The 26,393-nt window shown below is 42.8% G+C and overlaps 1 protein-coding gene across 1 annotated transcript in view; it reads right to left on the reverse strand.

Moving 5' to 3' along the window:
- c8a (complement component 8, alpha polypeptide) overlaps positions 1 to 26,393 on the reverse strand; it is a 73,699-nt gene that overhangs the window by 20,043 nt on the left and 27,263 nt on the right. The window contains exons 3-6 of the mRNA XM_078561237.1: positions 19,402 to 19,543; positions 17,824 to 17,977; positions 11,106 to 11,292; positions 4,087 to 4,269 (exon numbers count right to left, since the gene is read on the reverse strand). Coding sequence (XP_078417363.1) covers positions 4,087 to 4,269; positions 11,106 to 11,292; positions 17,824 to 17,977; positions 19,402 to 19,543 — 666 coding nt within the window. The remainder of the gene's footprint in view (positions 1 to 4,086; positions 4,270 to 11,105; positions 11,293 to 17,823; positions 17,978 to 19,401; positions 19,544 to 26,393) is intronic.

The raw sequence follows: 26,393 nt of genomic DNA on the forward strand, positions 1-26,393 counted from the left end.
AGGGAGGAGTATCAGCGGGTGCATGCCCTGGGGCCATCCACCTAGATGACTCCAGGAGTGTCCGGCCCATCCAAATCTCCTCTTCCCGTGACACCAGCAGCTCCAACCCCACAGGCCGAGGAGGATGCCACTGCCACACAGCAGGACCCCGAAGGCGAGACAGGACCCTCCTGGTCTCGGCCCTCCAGAGTACCCCCATCATTGTCATCACAGACAGGGCAGAACAGCCAGCAGGCTGCCTCCACCCCTGCTGTGGATGTTGGGGGAGCACCAAGACATAGCGGCAGGGTTAAGCAGTTGCAGAAGATGTAGTTGCACAGCCTGGGCACGGGTGTTAATCACTTGAACATACTGTTCACTATTGTAAATAAACTCCCAAGAATGTCTCCCTGCCTATGGCTCCTTGTTCTGATGAGCAGTGTTCGTGTCACTCAGGTAAGAAGCCTTGATCCCTGGACAAGGTAAAGGCAGGTGTCTTAGTCCAAGGTCTCTTTTCTGTGCTTTGTGCAGCCTTCAGACCAAAGCAATGGTCCGGCTTCACACTCACTGGACATATTAGTGATGCCTGCACCTCGATGGTCTTGTCATTGCTGCCAGAATGTCATGGGCGGGTGTCACAGAGTCCCGTCATTCTCTCTGTGTGCTCTCAGCACCTTTGAGGTGGGGCTGGCCCCCCATCTCATCAGCATCTGTGACCTGTGATGCTGCGCTCCTGAAGGGGTCAGGTGCTGAAGGCTGACAAAGGATCAGGTGCATTTAAAGTTTCACCGCTGTGTCTCCATGATATAACCCTGTGTGAGCGAGCTGCCCTCGGCCGCATAAGAGTCAAACATTCACAGCGGCTGTGTGAAGATCTATAGAGTGCCCTCACTGCATGTCATAGTCATCCTCCTGGAATCGAGCGACTATTAGGGTCTCTGCTGTGTCTCTGTGACAGGAGCCTTATTACAGAGGGTATGTGCGCTGCCATAAGCCAAACTGGATTCAAATGTTCACAGATGCAATGTGAGGGTCTATAGTGTCACATCACTGCATGTCATTGTCATCCTCCATAAATCTAGCAGCAATGAGGGCCTCCCGAGTGCACCTGCCTGATCTGGCCAGTGCGATGGCCTCATTGTCATCATTTTCACCTTCGAGGACCTCCTCACCCTCATCCCATTGATGTCCTGCACATCGGAGGAGACGTGCAGCTCCTCCATCTCCTCCTCAGCCAGCTCCTCTCCCCATTGCAGTGCCAGGTTGTAAAGGGCACAGCAGGTGATGACGATGTGTGACACCCTCTGTGGACTATATTGCAGGGCTCCACCAGACTGGTCCAAGCACCGGAACCTCATTTTCAGCATCCGAATGGTCTGTTCAATCAAGTTGCGAGTTGCAGGATGAGCCTCATCATACCTTCATTCTGCTGCAGTCTGAGGCTGCAGAACAGGGGTCATCAGCCACAAGCCTCTGCGGGTAGCTCTGGTCCCCGAGGAGCCAACCCTGCAGCTTCTGTGGACCCTGCAAGATATCAGGGATGTGAGACCAACTGAGAATGTAGGAGTCGTGGACACTCCCTGGGAACCATGTGCAGACCTGCAGCATGCGTTTGTGGTGGTCGCACACCAACTGCCCATTCAGCGAGTGGAAGCCCTAGAGGTTGATGTAGTTGACCACTTATTGCCATGGAGATCTGAGCGCCATGTGAGTGCAGTCGATGGCACCCTGCACCTATGAGTAACCTGAGATCTGCACAATCCCAGTGCTCTTGCTTCCTGGCTTTCCTGGTCCTGGGCAAAATGCACAAAGTTGTGTGCCTTCGCAAAGGTGGCACCATGACCTCATGGATGCATTTGTGGGCGGAGGTTTGTGATATCCCACAGAGGTCACCTTTGGAGCCCTGAAAGCAACCACTGGAGTAAAAATTGAGTGACACAGTCACTTTCAGGGCCACTGGCAATGGATGCCCTCCATGTCCCCACGGCGCCAAATTCTGCAACAAGTGACCGACCAGTTCCCTAGACATATGCAGTCTTCGGTGACACTGGTTCTCGGTCATCTGCAGGAATGAAAGGCTAGACTGGGTCTAGCTAGGCACCAACCAGTCACGGCTCGCTGTGGCTCTTCAGTATGTGTGCAGTAGCCCCAGCCACCCTTTCTTCCTGAGGATGCTGCTCCTCTCTCTGCTCAGCCAGGCGCCTCCATTGCTCTCTTCTACTTCGTCTCCACTCTCTGTGAGCTATGAGCCATACAGCTAGGTCACCAAGCTCCGTGCTCCTGATTACTCCTCCTACAGGATGAAAGAGAGAGATGCGCGGGTTTGCTTGGGTGTTCTAAGAACCTCTCTTGGTTAAGTCTGAAGAACCCTTAACACATCCCAGAAAGTGCTGGCCACCACTTCGATGGCCAGAGTTTAGGCTGCCCGACACCCCACCCAACACCGCCCCACTCCACCTGACCGATTGGCGGCAGCTTTGCCCATTGGACTGTATGCTGTGCTCTCAGCTCAGGCACACGCATTCTCCTAACCCGCACTGCAAGGCTGCACTGTTAGCTTGAACCATGAAGGAGACAGGTCCAAACCAGAATGATCACATTGCAAGGGGCTGTGAGCACCTCCGCCAGTGACTGCTCCATGGCCAGTTTTAGCAAGGAGACTGTACAATGTGCCCAGTCGTCCAACTGTTCTGTAGTCCACTAAAATGCTCATTACTTTGCAATCTGTGCCCAAGGGGTGAAAAGCTCTGGAGCACTTGGTGGCAGTTTCATGCCTCTGTTCTGCTTGAGTGAGCGGATAAGCTAGAGGCCTGACCCCAAGCATGTCAATGTGCCTGCGGCTGAACTGTCTCGGCTGCGGAGGAATGATCACTTTTTACAAGGTTTCCCTAATGTGTGGCCACTTCCCTTCCCCCACCCCACACGTGTTTGTGCACAACCATCAACTGCAGGGCAGCCCTTGACCCCACCCCCCCCTACCAACTCGCCTCAACTGGAGGACAGCCCTTGCCCCAGCACCACACTGTCAGCCATTCAGGAAAAAGTGGTTTGCCTGTGCCCTTGCCTGTATGTGTGGTGCCTCAACCTTGAAGTCCAACAGGCGACCCTCGTGAGTGCTGCGCAATGTTACTGTGCACTCACCTCCGAGTTCCCCTCAAAGTGCAGCTCACCAGATGCACACCTTATAAATGCTCTTGTGAAACACGTCGGTGTGCAATCATGCTGAGTGCTCGGATGATCCAGCTTAGGGTGATGATTCCGACGAGCTGGGCTCATAATGATATGCAAATTTATTACAGTGAAGTTCCCAACGTCTGATGGTGGGAAACGTGACCTGTCATTGACAGGCAGAGTGGACAATTGCAAACTGGTTTCACGACCCATTGTGAAATTGATTTTTGGCCTTTTCACCATATTGTCCGCTCAGGTTGCCAAACGCACCCAACGCCAACGAGCACGGAAAATTCTGCCCACTGTGTCATGATGGTAGATTGAATTCTAGGAAGTTTGTTGGCTCCAATTGTTAGCTGATAATGAATGGCATATTTTACATATAATGCCACAGTGTAGTCTGTGGCTTATCTTACATATAATGATACTGTATCCTCTGTCTTATCTTTTTGCAATGTATATCACATGCTGTAGTCAGTGTATTATCTTGTATAAAATGCACACTGTGACCTGAAGCTATCTTACAAATAGGGAACACTGCAGACTATATGTTGTCATGTATGCTGTCTGTGTGTCACATAGTATTACATTTTAGTACACATACACCCCAACCTATGTGTTATCCAGTGCATGATGCTCTACTGTTTTTATGTTGTTCTGTGTATGAATTCCAATGTAAGGAAACTGTAGCATGTGTTAATTTGTGTGTATTTTTACTCAGATGTTATGTTATATTAAAGAAGTAAAGCAATCTGATGGAATCTCACTCAGACAAATATGGAAGAAAAATAACAGAAGCACAAGGAGAACATTTTCTAGTAAAATAAGCCTTTCTTGTTAACTGAGTAAAATCAGAAACAATTTGGTAATTTTTATGTCTTACAATAATTATTTCAGAACCAAAAATTTTACAAATATTATCTGTCATTTACTTACCTTTCCCACAAAATTTGTTACATTTTGAATAAATGTGGAGTAATCTGCAAACCCAGCTGTAGCTCTGAAAACAGAAATTTTCAAACCGAGTTCAAACTCAAAAGAGTCCGTAGTCTTCACTGCTGTCATTAAACTGTGTACATCATTGTGAACCTCCACGGTGAATCCAGAATCAGCAATTGCCTATGAATGAAGTACAAACAAGTGAAAGAGTTTAACAGTAGTCAGAGATAAAACTTATTATCTTATAACTAATTACTGCAAGATTTATGATAGAACTTGCACTTCAACATGTGATTTCTTTTACTTTTCCTCTCCATGTTTCTCCCTCCATTTCTAAAACCATTGACTCATGCTGACCCTCAGCTACCTTGCCCCAGTGGCCTAGGAACTGCATTGGACCAAATAGCTTCTTTCTGTGGCTTGAAACTTTCAGGTGAAGAATATTTAAATAGGATCAGCACAAAGTAAAGGTGGAAAGGAAAAATAGCCACTAGAGACAAAGTTAGGTGAAATGATCGATAACAGGAAAGGTGAACGGGTTCACTGGCAGACATTATATTTACATAATTAAATAAATGGTAGCATAATTCTTTAAATGGTAACTGGGTGAGTTTCTGAGAGTCAATGACTTCTCCAGTTATAAGAGGGATGTGGAACGGTAGCTGCACTTGGCCTTCAGTAGGGGGGCTGTCCTCTGCCAGGAAGCTCAACAGCAACCCTAATCAGCGCACAAATGGACGTTTAATTATTCTAATTGGCTGCCCGCCCCTGTTGGGCAGGTCGCCTCTCTCAGTGATGACCTGCCTTCGGGAAGTTTGCCCGAAGGTGGTAAAGCGTTGGCCAGCTTACCCGACACAAATATTTCAGACTTTCCTGTCAATCCCGCATTCAAACTCGCCCCCATGGGACAGGGATAATTCCATTCAGTAATAGCTGTGAAAGAGGGCAAAACTTAAGCTTTTACCCTGTTTTCTTTCTGTGGAACCAAGAATGTCTGCAGCAAGTTTTATTATGGACAAGTCAGAGAGAAACAGAAAGAGCTTGTTTTACGAAGTTAGTGCCAATCACTTCAGCAATGTTGATTTATAAAGTGAGACAGACCCATGTCAAAGAACAATGGTTGCATAATTTATTACTTCTGATGTTAAATGTCCCTGTTTTTTGCAAAGATTTTGTGCTTTTCTTGATGTAGACCTGATTTTCTCAAGGGTTCTGCAGGATTCCTTGTCATTACTCTGGGAGTTCCCAGTTGATATTGTAAGAGAGGAGACCTGCCAGAGATTTGTCTGAGATGTTGTGGATAGTCACTTGACCCATGTGAGTTAAGTGCATTTCCAATGACTGTAAATTTTGGAGGGATCAGCACTGGAGGGCACCAGCAGCTATGATCCTGGCTCAAAGCCTGGGATTGCAGTCTATGAATTTTTGAGACTTGTACGTAGAACTCTTACACCAGTGTGAATTTTACATCAATGTTTGGGAGCAGAAATCATTGGACATAAAACACCATCAACAAAGAAGGAAGCTGTCAGGTGTCAGTAAAATCTCTGCTTACTTTCTGAAACAGCAAGTTGGACAGGAAATTGGATCAATGCAGGAGTCTATTAATTTTAACATTTCTCATGAATCAATACTAGTTGAAATGGGTTTAGGGTGACCATTCATATGTGTCAAACACTTGGCTGGGCAGTAACAATGTGGAATGTAGCCACAACTTTGGAAACTAAAGTTTGGACAATTAAGCCATGAGAGAAATGATGGATTGAAATGTTTTTATTGAAGGTATGTGATAGACCTGCCATTGATTTATTGTAGCAACTAGTGAAGGTGCGCAAAATCTTTGCTATGGGTGGAGTCATCCCAGATTTGCACAAAGTGTGGTAGCAGGCGGGGAAGGTGTCGTTTTACCCACCAGCCACAATGGCAGGTTTTCGTACTGTATCATCCCACTTCTGCCTCATTAATTATGCAGCCACAGAAAGCACGCCATCTCACTGGCGGGTGGCCTCCAATTTGCCTGCCACGCAGTTTCCTCGCCACTTCCTCATGCAGGGCTCCATAATTAAACTGCAGCCGCGTGCACACTTCTCAATGTTTGCAGCCCAGGTGAAGACATGGCCTCAAAAGCGAAGAAGAGTTCAGCCATCCACCCCCCACCCCATCCCCCCAGCCGGTTCAGTGACACATCCCTGGGACACTTTCTGGACAGCGTGGAGGCTCACTATAAAGTCCTCTACCCCACCTCTGGCCATAAGAGGCCCATCAGTCTCACCTCTCCAGCTTGGGAGGCCGTGGCAGAGGTGGTCAGTGCCAATGCTGCACACAAGAGATTGGACATCCAATGCAGAAAATGGATGAATGATCTCATCCAGGGTAAGAGAACAATTTTATCACTCTAAACTCACCCACTCACAAGGGCATCACACATTCACTGGCGTCTCACTCAAGGGATATCACTACTCACTCTCTAACACACCCTCACATGTCCATCTGGACTAGGTTTTTTCAAGGGTTCCAGTGAAAGAGCAGATTAATTAAGAACCAGCTGAAATGATCTTCATTAAGTGGCTCAGTTAGGAGCATATATAAGTAGCCATCTTAGTGTGACTTAGCACTTGAGTGCGAGTTAAGCAGAGGAAGGGAAAAAAGTGTTTGGTTGCTTTTGCCTAAACTTTTTCAGCCTCCAGGAATTGATCTTTGCTCTGCTATAGGAGAAGAAGCTGGTTAATTTGGTATATTTTGAGCTAGAGGTGAGCGGGTAGTGGCGGAGTGACATCGTGAACCCCAACAAGGGCAGGGAAAGCAGCTGATTGGTGATTAGGATTGGTGAGTATTTCTAGTCTTTAAAGTACAACTAAGGTCTTTAGTTTGTGTTTAGGTCTCTAGCCTTTTTTTTCTCAAAAATATCTTGTTAAGAATAAGATATAAAAAATTAATTACAATGAAGTGTGAAGAGCGGGGGATTCTTCAAGTGTAAAGAGCAGGAATACTAGAACTGGCATAGGGTAAATAAAGTTAAGGAGTTAAATGTGTGTAGAAGCGAGCTGTTCTGTTGGGACGGGCTTCACTTGAACCGTGCTGGGACCAGTGTCCTGGCAGATCAAATAACTAGGGGCTTTTGAAGGGGCTTCAAACTAAATACAGTGGGGTGGGGTGGGGTGGGGTTTGGGGGGTGCGGGGTGGGGGGGGTTCTGGAGAGGAGATACATGCTTTTACAAAGCAAAAGGATATGGCAACATTGCAGGGCAGCTATTTAGGTAATGATACCCAGAGTGTAACAGGAAGGGACAGAGTGTACAAACATTAAAAAAACACCAGCAAATAGGGTCAAAGGGGGAAAAAATGGTAAAAAGGCAAAATTAATGGCTCTTTACTTTAATGCACCTAATATTCAGAATAAAATAAATGAATTAACGGCAAAAATAGAGGTTAATGGGTATGATCTTATAGCCATTACAGAGACATGGTTACAAGCAGATAAAAGCTGGGAACTAAAAATTCAGGAGTATGTGACTTTATGAAAGGACAGGCAGGAAGGAAAGGGTGGTGGGGTAGCTTTGTTAGTATGAGATGGAATAAATACAATAGCAAGGAATGATCATGGACCGGAAGATGTAGAATCCATGTGGGTGGAGGTAAGAAAAAACAAGGGGTAGAAGACACTGGTGGGAGTAGTCTATAGGCCCCCTGACAGTAGCTATACTGTAGGACAGAGAATAAATCAGGAGATAATGAGGACTGCAGGGAGGATGAGCAAACCATGGTACAGGGAGCCATTCAAGTGGGGGGAGGAAATAGGAATGTAGTAGTGGTAAAGGACAGTATAATCATGGGTGAATTAAATCTTCATGTAGGTTGGGAAAATCAAATTGGCAGAGGTAGCCACAAGGAAGAATTTGCAGAGTGTATTCGGGACAGTTTCTGAGAGCAATATGTTGTGGATCCAACCAGGGATCAGGCTATTTTGGATCTGGTCATGTGTAATGAGGCAGGTTTAATAAATGATCTCGGAGTAAAAGATCCCCTTGGAAACAGTGTCCATAACATGGTAGAATTTAGCATTCGGTTTGAGAGTGAGAAACTTGGGTTAGAAACAACTGTGCTAAACTTAAATAAAGGTAATTACAAAGGAATGAGGGCAGAGTTTGCTGGAGCGGACTTGGAAAGCTGTTTAGCAAAAAAGATGGTTGATGAACAATAGAAGACATTTCAGAAAATAGTTCATGACTCACAACAAAGATATATCCCGGTGAGGAAAAATGATTTTAGGAAGGGGATAAACCAACCGTGGTTAATCAAGGAAGTTAAGGATAGTATCAAACTGAAAGAAAAAGCATACAATGTGGCAAAGATTAGTGGCGAGCCAGATGATTGGATGAGTTTTAAAAACCAACAAAAGATGACCAAAAAAAAGAGGGAGAAAATAAACTTTGAGGGTAAACTAACAAGTAATATAAAAATGTACAGTAAGAGCTTCTTTAAATATATAAGAAGTAGCCTGATCCCTGGCTGGATCCACAACATATTGTTCTAGGAAACTGTCTGGAATACACTCTGCAAATTCTTCCTCATGGCTACCTCTGCCAAAGTGAACATAGGCCCCTTAGAGAATGAGGCTGGGGAAATAATAATGGAGAACCAGGAAATGGCAGAGGAGTTGAATAAATACTTTGCATTAGTCTTCATGTTAGGAGACACTAATAGCATTTCAAAAATACTAAATAATCAAGGGGCAAAAGTGGGGGAGGAAATAAATACAATAACTATCACTAGAGAAAAAGTAAGGAAACTAATGGGGCTAAAGGCCGATAAGTCTCCTGGACCTGATGGGTTGCATCCCAGGATATTAAAGGAAGTAGCTACAGAGACAGTGGATGCACTGGTAGTAATCTTCCAAGAATCCTTAGATTCTGGAGAAGTCCTAGAGGGTTGGAAAACTGCCAATGTAACTTTCTTATTCAAAAAGGGAGGGAGACAAAAAATAGCTAACTATAGGTCAGTTAGCTTAACATCTGTCCCTGGGAAAATGTTATAGTCTATTATATAGGACATAATAGCAGAGCATTTAGAAATACAATCAAACAGAGTCAGCATGGCTTCATGAATGGGAAATCATGCCTGACAAATTTATTAGAATTCTTTGAGGGGGTAACAAGCAGGATAGATAAAGGGGAACCAGTAGGTGTAACATACCACACATAAGGCCCATGGTGTTGGGGGTAGTACATTAGCATGGATATAGGATTGGCTAACTAATAGAAGACAGAGAGTTGAAATAAGGTGGACATTTTCAGGATGACAACCTGTCACTAGTGGAGTACCACAGGGATCAGTACTGGGGCCACAATTATTTACGATATATATTAATGACTTGGATGAGGGAAATTAATGTACTATCACCAAGTTTGCGAATGACACAAAAGTAGGCGGGAAGGCAAGTGGTGTGGATGACACAAGGAGTCTACAGAGGAACATAGACAGGTTATGTGAGTGGGCAAAAACTTGGCAGATGGAATATAATGTGGGAAAATGTGAGGTTATGCACTTTGGCAGGAAGAATAGAGGAGTTGAATATTATTTAAATGGAGAAAGCTGCAGCACAAAGGGATTTGGGGGTCCTCGTGCCATGAATCACAAAAAGCTAGCACACAAGTTCAACAAGTAATAGGGAAGGCAAATGGAATGTTGGCCTTTATTTCAAAGGGAATGGAGCATAAAAATAGGGAAGTCTTGCTAAAACTATACACAGCACTAGTTAGGACCACACCTAGAATACTGTGAACAGTTTTGGTCCCCTTATCTAGGGAAAGATATACTGGCATTGGAGGCAGTCCAGAGGAGGTTCACTAGGTTGATCCTGGGTATGAAGGGAACTTCTTATGAGGAGAGGTTGAGTAGGTTGTGCCTGTACTCATTGGAGTTTAGAAGAATGAGAGGTGACCTTATTGAAACATATAAGATTCTTAGGGGGCTTGACAGGGTAGAGGTTGAGAGGTTGTTTCCCCTTATGGAAGAGTCTAGGACCAGAAGGCATAATCTCAGAGTAAGGGGTCACCCATTTAAGACAGATGAGAAGGAATTTCATCTCTCAGAGGGTAGTTAATCAGTGGAATTCTTTACCACAGAGCACTGTAGAGGCTGGGTTGTTAAGTATATTCAAGGCTGAGATAGACAGACAGATTTTTAATCAGTAAGGGAATAAAGGGTTATGGGGTAAAGGCAGGAAAGTGGAGTTGAGGATTATCAGATCAGCCATGATCTCATTGAATGGCGGAGCAGACTCGATGGGCTGAATGGCCTACTTCTGATCCTACGTCTCATGGTCCTATGGTCCTCTGGAGACCGCCTCCTCAGCCCTCACCACCTTGAGACCTCTTGCACAGATCAACATGTGCCCCCCAAACACATCCTGGGATACCCCCCAGTACAGCCCTCGCTCAGCAGCCTCTTCCCTTGCCTGAGGCCACTTCTCCCCATCCCGCAGGAAAGCCCTAGCCATGCTGTCATTGAAAAGCTACCCCCGCCTTATGGCTGGTCTGGTAGGCATAGGCCAACCCGTGAGCCCCCCTGAAAGTGATGTGCTGCTGCCTGCGAATCCTGGCGCTGATGACCACGAGTGCTGCCCGAAGCAAGGTAGGCAAACAAACTTTGAAGTCCCAAGCGAAGTGCAGCTTGCCAGGTGCACATTGCTTATGTACAGTTGTGAAACACGTCGGCGCGATGCCTAGGTGATCCATCGTGGGGGGATGATTCCGGCGAGCTGGGCTTATAATAAGATGCTAAAGTATTGAAGTTAGGGTCCCAATTTGTGGTGGCGGGAAATGCAACTAGGTAGAAAAAATAATTGCAAACTGGGTTCATGATGGCATGAAACCAATTTCTGGCCTTCTCACCAGATTGTACCTCTCCCCCGTGCCCACCATGACGCCCAATGCCAATGGGGCCTGAAATTCCAGCCTATGTTTTTCATTTCTGCCCAGGAAAGGTTTGAAACGCAAATTTAATTCACTGCTTACCTCAAAGCGGTATTTAAATAAGTTGTATGGTTTTCTGAAATATTTCTCATCATCGTTATAGTAGAGGCGTTCACACTCACTGTCATATCGCAGGTCCCTCCAGTCCCCATTGTATACATACTCACAATATCCACCAAATCCAGAATCTAAAACAGTTCTTCCAACTTCATTTGTTAAGATGTTATAGCTTTAAAAAATGCAAGAATAAATTCAGCATTTAATCAGTAAATGAACATTTTAATATTGCAATGCTCTACTGGCAATTCTGAGAATTGCTACAGGACGTGATTTTGAAGTAGCATCTGAAACAGACATGAAATGTGCACCCAAGCCAATTAATGTGAGGCAGATGCCATTTTGAGGTAGGTACCTAATTAATAGAATGAGGATGAGTTTTCAGTGCTGCTCGCACTCGTAATTGTTGGGGGGGTGGGGGGTAGTGGTGGGTGAGTGCAGAAAAACAAGCAAGACTCATGATGTTTAATTGGGAGGTGCCTCTAGTGAATGGTTTAATGTCAGAATTCCCATTTCCATTCACCTCATCCCCCCACCACACCACACACCACCGCCCCCCCCACCCCCCACCCCCACCCCCTCCCCACCCCACCTCCACCTTCGTTACTCCCTCCTTGCTTTTGGATTGTGTCATGGATATTTGGTGGCAGAAGTGACCAGGAGGAGGATCCTCCCCACAAATAAATATTTTTTTTTAAATTTAAAAATAGATATAGAGTGCCTTGACAGGCAGCAGTGGACAGAGGTAGCAGAGCACGTGAATACCAGGAGTCTGATGCCACAGACCTGGCAGCAATGAAGGAAAAATGCTTGGCTGGAAATGCTAAAGAAAAACTTAAATTCTCAGATTTTCTTAAAACCTGCAAAGCCCTGCACCACTTTACTCGCAGCCCCGCACTAGTAGGCATTTGCCACAGAGTGAATAAGCAGAATTAATGTACTGACAGAGGAATGTATAAAATGAATGGACAACATATAGAAAAAAAATGTACATAGAGTTATTACTCAGAATGTGCAAACAGCACAGGAACATAGAACTGATATGCTAATAAAGAATCAATACTGGAACTTGGGAACTGCAAATTCCCAATGTGAAATTTGAAATTGAAAGGTAAATGCATCGACCTCCTCCTCCAGTCCCCAGCATCACAGATGGCAGTCTTCAATTCGATTAATTCCACACGATATCAAGAAACGGCTGATAGCATTGGATACAGCAAAGTTTCTGGGCCCTAACGACATCCTGGCTGTAGTACTGAAGACTTGAGTTCCAGAACCAGCTACGCCCCTAGCCAAGCTGTTCTAGCTGCAACACAGGCATCTACCCAATAATCTGAAAAATTGCTGAGGTATGACCTTTTCACAAAAAGCAGGACAACTCCAAATGCCCCATCAGTTTACTTTCAATCATCAGCACAATGATGAAAGGTGTCATTGACAGTGCTATCAAGCAGCACGTACTCAGCAATAACCTGCTCACTGACATTCAGTTTGATTTTCACCAGGGCCACTCAGTTCCTAGCCTCATTTCATCCTTGATCCAAGCATAGACAAAGGGGCTGAATTCCAGAAGTGAGGTGAGAGTGACTACCATTAACATAAAGCAGCATTTGACTGAGTGTGGTATCAAAGAGCCCTAGCAAAACTGAAGTCAATGGGAAACTCTCCACTGGTTGGAATCAGATCTAACAGAAAGGGAGCTGGTTATGGTTGTTGGAGGTCAGTCACCTCAGCCCCGGGACATCATTGCAGGAATTCCTCAAGGTAGTGTCCTCGGCCCAATCATCTTCAGCTGCTTCATCAATGACTTTCCCTCCATCATAAGGTCACAAACGGGGATATGCGCTGATGATTGCAGTGTTCAGTCCTATTCGCGGCTCCTCAGATACTGAAGTGGTCCATACCCATATGCAGCAAGACCTGGACAACATTCAGGCTTGGATTGATAAGTAGCAAGTAATATTCACGCCACACAAATGCCAGGCAATGATCATTTCAACAAGAGAGAACCTAATCATCTCCCCTTGATATTCAACAACATTACCTTTGCTGAATCCCACATCATCATCCTGGGGTTTACCATTGACTAGAAACCTAATTAGAGCAGCCACCTATATATTGTGGCTGCAAAGAGGCTGGGAAACTGCCACCAATTCCAGGATATGTTGCTGCTGAGGTCTCAGGAGTGCATTCATACATAAAAGTGGTAAAAAGTTTTCATCAGGTTTGTTTCAGAGATCAATACACAATATTTCATTCCTTTCTTAATTTAAATGAAGATTTGTTTTTCCAATGGGAGCTGGGTCAGCATAATGTCCTTTCACCTTGAGGCTTGACTTTAAACCAATCTGAGCTGATGGACAAAAATATTCACTCTCTGCTGGCTGGAATTATACTACATATGGCATATTTGGGCAGTCTGTAAATAATTTCTTGGTAGGCATGATTTATGTTCCAGGTTACAGTTCGGTAGATCTGAAGAAGTCTTCATAGTCATACATAGATTAACTGTAAGTTTTTATTGACTCTTAGAATTATTGCCAAATATACAGTAATAGGTACAAGCTAAGAGCTGTCTCCATGTTTGCTGGTACACACAGCTTTGTCCAATGCTAAACTGACCCCAGGTGCGGGTCATGTAATCTCTTACATCACTGCGTGAGTGGTACTATACTCAGTCCCACATTAACCCTATATGTGCCAGACGCTTATACTACGCCTCCTCCAAAATTTTTATCCAAATGTCTTACATTGTTATTACTATCATACATTTACATTGTCATTACTACATTATCACTACCCTATCTCCTTCCTTCAGGTCCTTGAATTCAAAGCTTCAGGCAGTCTAGAGGCCTTATAAACCTTCCACATCTCACTTCCACTACTGTCAGAGGAGTGGTAGGCTCTGTTGCTGCTGGTTCTTCCTGTAGGCTTGGAGATTGTTCTGACAAATGGGTATATTTTCATCCATTTCTTCCATTCTTTCGTGTTGAACCGAATTTGGTCAGTTCAGCTGTTGTGCTGGTTGGTGATTGCTACCCTAACTCATTCTTGCGGAGTGGACAAACATTGTGCTATTGCCTTGTCGTTTGTTTTGCTTCTTCTGTCATTGTGCGGGTCATTGTGATGTGTGTCGAAATTTACATTTCAAGACTGGAACCCTCGTTCCCACTTGTTCCATAAATTTACTTTGAGTACTTTCTGCTTTTCCAGTTGTTTTTCGAGCTTATGAATCTTTTCATACAGCTCAGCAACTACTCTGGTAAGTTGAGTTGTCTTTGTTTCAGAATTATCTGCGGAACTCATAAGTTTGACAACTTCAGCTGGGCATTCAGTTCTGTTCGGAATCTTTCTTCTATAGTCACTGACTGCTCCTTGGGCTTTTCAAATTCACTCATTAGATCGTCAATTGTTTAACAGAATTTCTCTTACCTGCTTTCAAAGTCAAGATTTGCTCTTCCATTTTGCGTATCTCAACATTAACGTTGTTCGGATTGACCAAAGTTCAAGAAGTTAATCAGTTTTGATTGTTAATTCCGCTTTCAAGCAACTGTTCTGATACATCAGCAATTCTTTCTCCTGTTCCAGACATTTTGCATGATGCTTATAGAGACTTCTGATGTTTGAAGTTCATCAAGTTTTAATTGAAGATCTATCTTTGTTGAATTTGCTTCTACAAGTTCATCAGTTAAATGGTTCGAGTTCTCTTTCAAGTGTTCTACTTCCTGTGAGCGACATTCCAGTGTTCTCATCAATTCTTGTTTTCCTTTATAAACTCATGTTTTGTACATGAAAGTTGGTTCTCAACAAAGTTTTTCTTTAGCAAAGCATAATTCCTCTGTGCTATCCTTCAATCTCATATTCTGTAAACACGCTTCTGTCAATTGTTTCTGAGACTCTTCACACACTTTAGTGAGATGTTCTACTTTTCTACTTTCTCTTGCCATTCTAGGTTCTTAATTTTGATCTCTTCCTTTATACCTTTAGAAATGTAATGTTTTCCCAAGTTTTCTTCCAAATGCCAATCATTTTCTGCTCTGCAGTCTCTTTCTTGTACCCCATGGCTTTCTCTTGGAATATAGAACATTCCTGAGTCTTCTCTGCCATCTGGTTTTTCAGTTCTTTCAAGGCTTCAACTGATTTGAGTGAATTTTCTGCCAGATGTTGTGCCTGGCTGTATTTCTGGTTGAAGTTTCCCAACTCTTGTTTCGATTTGTGAACAATGGAATTCAGAGTTGTTATTTCCGCCTGGTACCTTTGTGACGCCTCAGAACTCTGTTCAGATCTCAAACAGTTTCATTCTTTGGAGACTTTAGTTTATCATACATTTTCAAAGGTATATACTCAGCTTGAATTTTGTGTTTCAAATCTTTCAATTCAGCTTTGATGTGAACATTTTCCAACCTTATTTCATTTTCCTTTTGCAGGGTTAATGTATTTTGGACTTCATCTGATAGCTTTCCTTCATTCAAGTCAGCTGCTCACTCTGCACTGCCACCTGCCCTTGCAGTTCAGGTAATGTGTCGAGATTTCCAAAAAGATATATTTTTGGGACTTCTGGAAAATTCTTTGCCTCTCTGGTGCTCTCATGTGGTTTGCTTAGATAATGTCTTGTACCTTTTCGTGGCTTTACTGGGGGTTTTCTGGCCCTCGTTTTAAGCTCTGTGCACTCCATAATTTGAAAATTAAAATATTCATCGAAGGCTTTCAATATTTCATCAAAGCTGGTTGAAGATTCATTACTGCTTTGCATTAGGATTACTTCATCCACAAGTTCACCAAACCAGTATTAAAAAAATAATAATTTGGACTTTTTCTGACTTTGTACTTAGACCTGATGTAGTCCAGTAGTTTAGAAATTCTCTTAGCAAGGACACCAAGTTTCCCATTAGGTTTGGCCCTTGGATAAGTCCAAATTGTTGTGGATGACTGGAATTCTGATCTATGGTTAAAGTGTAGGCTCTGCTTTAAGAGATTTCTGAATTTCAAGATAGCGTCACCATTCACTTGGAGACAAAGGGATTTTCCGTGCTTGCCGGTTTTGGTGAGCTTCGCTACTGTGGCAACTGCACTCAGCTTGAAAACAAATTACAACAATGGCTGCTTGCAGAGTTCTCTGCTCAGCATTTTACTTTAACGTCACAAATTTGTTGAATCCTGACTTTTGCTTTCTCTCAGCTGAGTTTAGAAGCCTAGATTCTCCCTGATTATCTAATAAATTTTTATTTTGTTTTGGAGAGAGTTCGGAGGCCACTTGTTCAGGCGTTGAATCGGGGATCAGGTTTTAGCGATGGGATTTTTCAAACTGCACTCCTAACTCCGAATTATTTCAAAAATTCTTAGGACTTATAATTTGAAAAGATTTAGGTCACCCTTGCTAGGTCTGCTGACTGTGCTCTGGCATTTGAACCTGGACTTCCAAAGGAGATGCAATGCAGTCTTCCTCTGTAGTAAGGAATGTTAAATCTCTGTCTTCAGTTTCCAAGCCTTTATTTGGAGCTTGTTCCTGGTGATTTTCCCCCTGCGTCTGTGCTTCTGGAGCTTCTTTTCAGGTCTGATTGCTTTTCTGAATTTTTTCTCAGTCTTCCAGCATTTTAGTTTTTCTCTACATTTTCTGCAAGGTCTTGGGTTTTTCCACAAGCTGCCACCATATTGTAGGGCGTTGGCTCAGTAGGTCTGAAGAAGTCTTCGTAGTCATAAGTAGATTAACTGTATGTCTTTATTGATTTTTAGAACTATTTTCAAATATACAATAAAGGGTGCGAGCTAGGAGCTGTCTCCATGTTTGCTGGTACATATGGCTCCATCCAACATGAGACCGATCCTAGGTGCTGGTCATGTGCTCTCTTACATCACTGTGTGGGTGGTACTGTACTCAGTCCCACATTAACCCTATGTGTCAGACCTTTATGTTACAATTTACAGCACAGAAGTTTCCTTTATCTATTTCAGAAAGCTACAAGGATTGCTGATGGTCTTGTGGCACAGTGGGTAGTGTCCCTGCCTCTAAGCCACAAGCTCCAGGCTTGGGTCTCACCCCAGGTATTGATGGCTGAGGAAGATGCATTCATAACGCATTCACTCCGGTTGAGTCTCAACCTGCAAATCCTTCCAACACATGCCAATAGTAGGTGGTGAGAGCAGGAGAGATTTCTGGTCAGCCATGTGAAGGAAAGAACTTTGGGGCCCCTACAACCATGGCTCCCTATTACAATATGCATTTAAAAGTGCTTGTGCCACAGCAACCCGGACTCCCTGAGTGAACTGTAATACATACTACAAGATTGCTATTGTGTGCAAATGGACTCATTTGTCATTCTACGCAGAGATATCAACAGGCTATTCATCAATATTGAGAGATGGTATAATAATTATATATTATGCCTATCTAATCTGATATCACATGTTTAACACTATGACCAAAAGACAAAATTACTCTCTTTAAGTCAGGCCTGTATAAATTTCATAGCTAACACTCTGCTTGAATTCTGTGATAACTGATTCTGTTGCTGCTTTCTCAACAGAGATCTAATGACTGAATATTAATCTACTAGCTAGAGAGCATCATGCAACATCCAGTTTATAGTCTGGCACATGAAATGGTATATTACCATTATACTAGCATGCAAACATAAAAGACAGAGAGGTGAACTAAAGAATAGAGCCCAACTGAATCTGGGCTAGAATTATTAACTTGACTTACCCAATCATAATTACTTGTAAACCTGGGATTGAAAACAAGTCACTGCAGAAAGTTCTACTCTCATCTGGATCATTAGAACCACAGGTTTCCTCATCTGAAGCATCAGCACAGTCATTCTCACCATTGCACAGTAAACGTCTTTTAATACATCGACCTAAAAGAATATTCATTAGTGATTTTAAACATGAATTTCACATATTGATAATTATATTTAGCTTACAAAGGTATTTTGAGTGTTATCAAAGCCTAAGTTTGGTATCACCTAATCACCACCGTCTGAGGTATATCATCTTTCTAATGACTCTCTTCAAACTCAGAGCTATCCTGCCCTATAAGCTCTCATTTAGGTTTCTCAACAATAAAAGAATATTTAATTTCTTGAACTTTTATTTTAGGAACAGCTTAATTTTGTTTTTAATGAATTAAACCACTGTAATTAAAAATAACAATGAGAAGAATATAGCATCAATGGATAACTAACTCTTTTTGTCATTGAAAATGCAAAAATCTTGTTGGTCAATGTCTTGTTTGTCACACATATGGCAGACTATGGGGCAGACCAGCCTGGAAATATCAAGGGTTTTGAACACCCTTACTTGGCAGCAAGTGTGGTGAAGCAATTAAGTCAAATCTATAGATGTTATATGCTGCACTTATGCCAGTGAGTGAAATAGCAGAATTAGAAAGCACTTGAAAAGTGAGGTGGTGGTGCCCCTGGCTCATAGTAAATGCAAAATCTGATGTGGCACTGAGTTGTATAGACAATGAAAATTGTCATTTGGTAGTACAGAACTTGAGTATTACTGAAAAAAGGCATTTTGCCACAGCTTTTTGTCTTGCACTCATCAGGACAATCATAATACCAATGTCAGGGGAAGCATCAACTTTATACTGTATGAGAAGAGAAAGCTGATTGGTTGGAAAGTGGACTCAGATTGGTGGAAACATTGTCATGGAGAATGCACCAGTTAATGGTGACTGACAGTTAACTGCCAAACATTGTTTAAAATTTAAACCAGGCAGCTTGACTCTGATTCAAACTGGACACTGCCTTAACCAATCAGAGTCAAGCTGCCTGGTTTAAATTTTAAACAATTCTTGGCAGTTAACTGTCTGTCACCATTAACTGGTGCATTCTCCATGCACCTCTACCAATCTGATTCCACTTGCCAACCAATCAGCACTCTCTTCTCATACAATAGAAAGTTGTTGCTTCCCCTGACATTGGTATTCTTACGATTGTCCTGATGAGTGCAAGATGAAAAGCTTTAACAAAATACTTTTTTTTTTAGCAAACACAATGAAAATTGTCACTTTGTCAAAATATCAGACAACTGCTGGTATCACATTCAGGAGAGGAGAGGAGGAATGTGAAAAAAACAGGTAGTGCTTGCAAAAGCATCTTTCTGTTCACAATTCCACCACAATTTGTTCAATCCATCACATGTCATTTTTGACGTTGACTTTCGCTAAAAGGAGGATTTAGAATCATTGGCCAACTAAATGTAAACAAAAGGTGGCAAAATTCTAAATAGATTTCAATTTTGATCTTCAATTATTATCCAAAGAATTACTTGCCTAAACTGCATTGAAACCGATCACCACAGTTATTCTTCGGAACACATTGTTCAGATGTTTGACAAGTAACTTCTTCCCAGAGAGATCCAATACACCTGCTACCACCAAATATGGCTGGTCTCTTCAGATTTCTATATCTGGACTTTACCATCAATCAAATATGTTAGTTATCAGTCCTATTTATATATAGGACATGTATCAGTAAACATAACCACTAAATGTAGATCATCACATTAAAAGGCTAAGCTTTAAAACTGAGTATTATTTTGCATGTCGCAAATCACATGATGCTTCACTCACCATATAAATATGTGAACATGAGGAGTATAACAACCATTTAATGTTTGTTTGCATGCACATTCATCCACACAGTTTTACCCATCTCATCAGTCAACATTTTATAGCAATATTTAATAGCAGGGCCAAGTTTGTGAAGATTGCACATCAACATCCAGTCTCTGATCAAGATTAGCATCTTTAGCGACAGAAGGGGCAGGAGCCCCTAGAGGTCAAAGTTTTCGATCTGATAACTAAGTTTTCAGCCGTCCCCAATGGGTTTCTATTCAAATAAATCTAAGGGCAGGTTTTTCTGGTTGGCAAGCGGTAGCGGGGCCCATTTGCCAGCGCGTAAAATGACGCTGGCATATGTCGGGCATGCATCCCGACGTCACCCTGCACCATTTAGATTTTCAGTTCGGCGGACACACAGCTGATTCGGCTGCGCGCCCACCAAACTGTCAACAGCCAGTTAAGGCCATTAAAAAATGAATTAACCTCATTGATGGACCTGCCCGTCCAACCTTAAGGTTGGCAGGCAGGCCAGGGGCCCAGGCGGGCCTCGGAAAAAGCATGAAACCTCATCCACGGGAGGGATGAGGTTTCATGAGTGTATTTAAATTTTTAAGAAAGATTTCAATAAAACTTATGGACATGTCCCAACTCATGTGACAGTGTTACATGAGCGGACATGGCAGGGAAAAATTTTAAAGATGTTTATTAAAAGTTTTAAATCGGAGCCGACCTCCCTGAGGCAGCACTTTGCTTCAGGGAGACTGGTGCGCTCTTTCGGGCACATGTGTGAAAGAGCGCACTCCCGGCTGAGGGAGTCCCCCCCGCCCACACAGGGAGCGCATGGCCGCCCACCAGCACCCACTCCCGCACTTCACCCCCAAATGAGTGTCAGCTTGGCTCAGTTGGTAGCAGTCTTGCTTACAAGTCAGCAGGTCATGGTTCCAAATTCCATTATGGACTCTATGACATAGCCTCTAAGTTGACACATCAGTGCAGTGTTGAAGAAGTGGCTGTCTGGCAGGAGGCAGAGAGTGGGGATAAGGGAGTCCTTCTCAGGATGGCGGCCGGTGACTAGTGGAGTTCCGCAGGGGTCAGTGTTGGGACCATAACTTTTCACTTTATACATTAAAGATCTAGATGAAGGAACTGAGGGCATCCTGGCTAAGTTTGCAGATGATACAAAGATAGGTGGAGGGACAGGTTGTATTGAGGAGGCGGGGAGGCTGCAGAAGGATTTGGACAGGTTAGGAGAATGGGCAAAGAAGTGGCAGATGGAATACAACGTGGGCAAGTGTGAGGTCATGCACTTTGGTAGGAAGAATAGAGGCATAGACTATTTTCTAAATGGGGAGAGAATTCAGAAATCTGGAGTGCAAAGGGACTTGGGAGTCCTAGTCCAGGATTCTCTTAAGGTTAACTTGCAGGTTGAGTCGGTAGATAGGAAGGCAAATGCAATGTTGGCATTTATTTCAAGAGGACTAGAATATAAAAGCAGGGATGTGCTGCTGAGGCTTTATAAGGCTCTGGTCAGACCACATTTAGAATATTGTGAACAATTTTGGGCCCCGTATCTCAGGAAGGATGTGCTGGCCCTGGAGAGGGTCCAGAGGAGGTTCACGAGAATGATCCCAGGAATGAAAGGCTTAACATATGAGGAACGTTTGAGGACTCTGGGTCTATACTCGATGAAGTTTAGAAGGATGAGGGGAGATCTGATTGAAACTTACAGAATACTGAAAGGCCTGGATAGAGTGGACATGAGGAAGATGTTTCCATTAGTAGAAGAGACTAGGACCCAAGGGCACAGCCTCAGAGTAAAGGGAAGACCTTTTAGAACAGAGATGAAGAGAAACTTGTTTAGCCAGAGAGTGGTGAATCTATGGAATTCATTGCCACAGAAGGACATGGAGGCCAGGTCATTGAGTGTATTTAAGACCGAGATAGATAGGTTCTTGATTGGTAAGGGGATCAAAGGTTACGGGGAGAAGGCGGGAGAATGGGGTTGAGAAACTTATCAGCCATGATTGAATGGCGGAGCAGACTCGATGGGCCGAATAGCCTAATTTCTGCTCCTATGTCTTATGGTCCTCTGGTCTAGTGCAGCTTTGGAAGGAACATTAAATCATGAACCTGCAAGTCTGCTCAGGTGGATGTAAAAAACCCTATGGTAACATTAAAAGAGGTGAGTTCTCCCTGCTTCCTCATCAATCTTTCTCCTTTAACCAACACCAACCAAAACAACAAATTATCTAGTCAGTCATTCATTAGTGGTTTGCTGGACTTTGCTCAGTGCAAATTAAACACTGCATTAACCTGTCTAACAATGGGCACTCAACTTCAAAAGTAACCAATTGGATATAAAGTGTATTAAATGTCCTGAGGACATGGAAGGCACTATATAAATTCAAGCCTTTTTTTCTTTACTAGTAATACTCAACTTTGCTATGAACCATCTATTACTCTTCTTTGCTGTGTGTAATTATACTTCACCAATCTCATGTTATTGGGCTAGAAATTCAATAAGGCCCATTAAGAGGCATGGGGATCATGATGTGCAGCTAGCCCATGCCCACTGAAAGTAAAGGAGGCAGCACGCAAACTTTGTGCTACCTGCTTAGTTCCATGTTAATTGCATGCAGTCAGTGTTAGACACACTTCTGAGTAGCTACATGGTCAGCAGGGGGTCTGAGTGTGTATGAGGCTAGCCGCAATTAAAGCTAGCTTGCACTTCTTAAATGTAGCCTGAAGCTTTTTAAGGGGAGCTGCATTCTGGCTGCAGCAGCTCATTTGACTGGACATCTCCTGCTCCTATTTCTTTTGTTTGTACGTTAATCAGGACTCCAATCTGAAAATTCATATGCCTCACCTCACACGCCTAACATTGTTGCAAGCCTTAAACCCACATCTTGTACACACCATTCAACCATGACAACTGCATCATCCAAACACACTGCACCATACCCACTGACACTTATCCATCTCTCTTGCAGGAGTAGGTGCCACATAACTAGTGGCAACAGGAAATAACCAGGAGGAGAGAGATGCACCTGCATTATTTAATCTCCATGGGGGAGAAGATGCTGGCCATTATCAGTAGGGCCGCTGGTGAGGCCACAAAAAGCAGCAGAGCTGAATCATTGATGATAATGATGCCAACCTCATGTCTAATCCTCCTTCTCAAATCCCACATGCACTCATCCCATAAATTCTTCTGATTACAAGGTGTAAATGGTGTTAGCATGTGTCTCTTGACTAGCACTCCCCCGCCCCCAAACCAACACCACCAGACACTCACCACAGCATTATCCTTTCTTTTCCTTAAGAAACCTAAGAAGTGCAACCTGACAAGCAGCAGTTGATATGAAAACACAGGGTCACTTGGTTTCACACTCACAGCCCTATATACATATATGTTTTGTTCTCCCTTTTTATAACCTAAAAGACTGTTATGCCTTGCAGGTGCAGATGACATTAGGAAAGGGATATTTAGGGAAGTGAGACATTGAACAGAGAAGTACTGAACTACTCTGGCTAAACTTAGAAGCTGGCCATCAGCAAAAAAACAAAGTGAAAAACAAGCAGGACCAGTATTTGATACAGGCTGGCTGCATCAAATAAAATCTAATAAAGAACAATAGGAATGGCTGATGTTTCTCCCTCAGTAGGAGAAGGCGTGACTCTCACTGGGACCGGTAACTGTCAAGGATCCCCGATCTCTTCAGTATGAGGATACGTTCCTTTATGTGGTTGCAGCTGTATCTGGTAACACCCCAACGGCCAAAGTAAGTATTATTAGGGAGTTGCAAGAACAAAATCTGAGCAAAAAGAGACCTTGTGTACGTGTCGTCCTTATAATTGAATAACAGCATGATGAGTGTCAATGATTCATCTTGTAAAATTTGATGGTTTGGAATTATAGAAAGAGGCCTAAGAAGGGGTCCAAATAGAGAGAAGGTGTAAAAGACTTCAGGAGACACTCAGAGGACAATCCAAGGGCCAGAGGGTGAAGGCACTTGTTACCATGACTTTTATCCAAGGCCTAAAGAGGTAATATAACTCTGAATTAAACCTTGCAAAGAAAGTATGTTCGGGTATTGTAATGTTTACAAATCTTGGATCCCACCTTTAATTCATCTTCATGCTGCTACTTAGCAACAGCATTCAAAATCATGCCATCAGTTTCCACGTGAATACTGCCGATATCCAGTTCTACCTCTCCTTCACTGCTCTTGACCCCCTCCTCTCTCTTTAAGTTGTCTGATTCTTTGTTCAACATACAATAGTGGGGAGAACAAAGCCATTGTCTTTGGTCCCCATTACAAACCCTGTTTCTTTGCTACAAAATCCATCCCTTGTGTTGTCTGAGGCTGAACCAGACTGTATACCACCTCGGTGTTATATTTGGTCCTGAGAAGAGCGTCAGACCACATACCCGCACCATCATTAAGTCCATCTATTTCTACTCCCGAACATCACCCAACTCTACCCCTCCTTCTGCTTATCCGCTATTGAAACCTTCATTCATACCTTTGTTACCTCTAGACTTGATTATTCAAATGCACTCCTAGCCAGAATCCTACATTCTTTCCTCTGCAAGTTAGAGATTACAACTCTCCTGCCTGTGTCCAAACTCATATAACATTTCATTCACCCTTCTCCCTTGTCCTTACAGACCTGCATTGGCTCCAAGTTAAGTGAAGGCTCGATTTAAAAACTCTCATCCTTGTTTTCAAATCCCTCCAAAGCCTCTCTCTTCCCTTCTGCAACCTCCCTACATCTCTGTGCTCCATCAACTCTGGCCTCATGAGCATTCCCGATTTTAATCATTCCACCACTGGTGGCCATGACTTCAGCTATCTAGGTCCTTGCTCTGGAATTCCCTCCCTATATCGCTCCATTGTTCCACCTCTCTACTTCTCTTTTCTCCTTTAAGATGGTCCTTAAAACCTATCTGTTTGAGCAAGCTTTCGGTCATCTGACCTAATATTTCACAATGTGGTGCAGTGTCACATTTGTTCTATAATGCTCCTGCAAAGGAGCTTAGGACCATTATATTATGTGAAAGGTGTGTAAAATTATGTTAAATGCGTAGACAGACCAAAGCTGCACACAGTACCCCAGACGTGGTCTCACCAATGCATATATATAGTGTTATAGTTCTCCCATATACCAGAGAATAGTGGCAAGAATTTTGCAGGAGCTAACAGGCCTAGATGAAGGCAGACTGAGTTTGAGATTTTGAATTAGTGCAGAATATGATTAATTAAAACACACCAGGAATTGAAAATTGATTTAATCAAAAAATGATAATCTGTGACAGAATGAAGGAAAAAGAGAAACATGCTGTCCCCTTTCTATAATAAAGGCTACAACTCCCACAAGCTATCGCAAGCTCTGAACTCTTTAACCTTTTTATGTAAGAATATTGAAGGCTTTATGTCACTATGAAAAATAACTTTTTTTAGTTATTTTCAGTGTTTTTACAGTCATTTGAAGCTACCAAAAGATGGAGGCAGGAAAAGATGTCAAAATTTACTTTTTTGTAAGCACATGCCATTTTGTTTTGTTTTATTCATTCTGTGTTGTGTTTAACAAATAAAACATTGGTCTAGATTAAATTGGAACAATTGAGTTTTCACTGACTCTTCAGTTGTGAAAATCTGAGTTTCATTGCCACCACAGTGAAATTCTGGTTACTGCTGCAAATTGTGTGAAAATCTTCAGTTCCAGATGTGAGACTTCCACATCCAAAATTGATAGTTTTGAATTTCTTAAATGTTTAATGATTTGAAATGGAGTTTGAGTGCATATGAGGTGATATTGCTTGATTACTCATCTTCCTTGTACTGGGAAATCTTGCATTGGAGACCTCTTTGAAAAAATGCTAAGAAGTTTGAAAACTATTTATTTAAAAGCTCTGTTCTATCCAAGATGATTAATTTGTAATATATTGAAATCTTATATTTGCTTACATATCCTGTTAATTTTTTTCATTTATATACCTGTACTTTTAATGGGAAATGTTCTTCTATTTTGTCCAATTCTGGGCACCACACTTTAGGAAAGATGAGTAGGCTTTGGAGAGGATAGAGAAGGCATTTGCTAGAATGAATCCAGAGATACGGGATTATAGTCATGTGGATAGATAAGAGAAGCTGGGTTGTTCTCCCTAGAGCTGAGAGGCTAAGAGGAATGGTTTAGATAAAGGAAGAAACAAGTGGCAAAAGGGCCGATAAGCAGAAAGCGCACACTCAAGGTGATTGGCAAAAGAACCAGAATTTTTTTTACAGAGATACAGATTACAAGATAGCACCTCCTAATCCACCCAGTTTCAGTCTGTGTCTATTTACAGTGAATTCTCATAGTTAATAGTGTTGTGGGATTGTTTGCATCTACCCATGAGGGCAGACCTGGCCTCAGTTTAAGCAGAGGCAACATGAGGAAAAACTTTATTGTGCATCAAGTGGTTAGAATTTGGAGCACGTAGCCTGATAGGGTGGGTAGCTATAGATTCAATAGTAGCCTTCAAAAGAAACTGGATAAACACTTGAAGGAGAAAAATATTGCAGGGAAATGGGGAAAGAGCAGGAAAGTGAGACTAACTGGACTGCATTTCAAAAGAGCCAGTGCGAACTTGATAGGCCAAATGGTCTCCTTCTGTGTAATTACTATTCTGTGATTGAAGTTTGATCTAAAATGCT

This window comes from Cetorhinus maximus, chromosome 17 (genome assembly GCF_964194155.1).
Source record: "Cetorhinus maximus chromosome 17, sCetMax3.hap1.1, whole genome shotgun sequence".
In the NCBI taxonomy this organism is placed as follows: domain Eukaryota; kingdom Metazoa; phylum Chordata; class Chondrichthyes; order Lamniformes; family Cetorhinidae; genus Cetorhinus; species Cetorhinus maximus.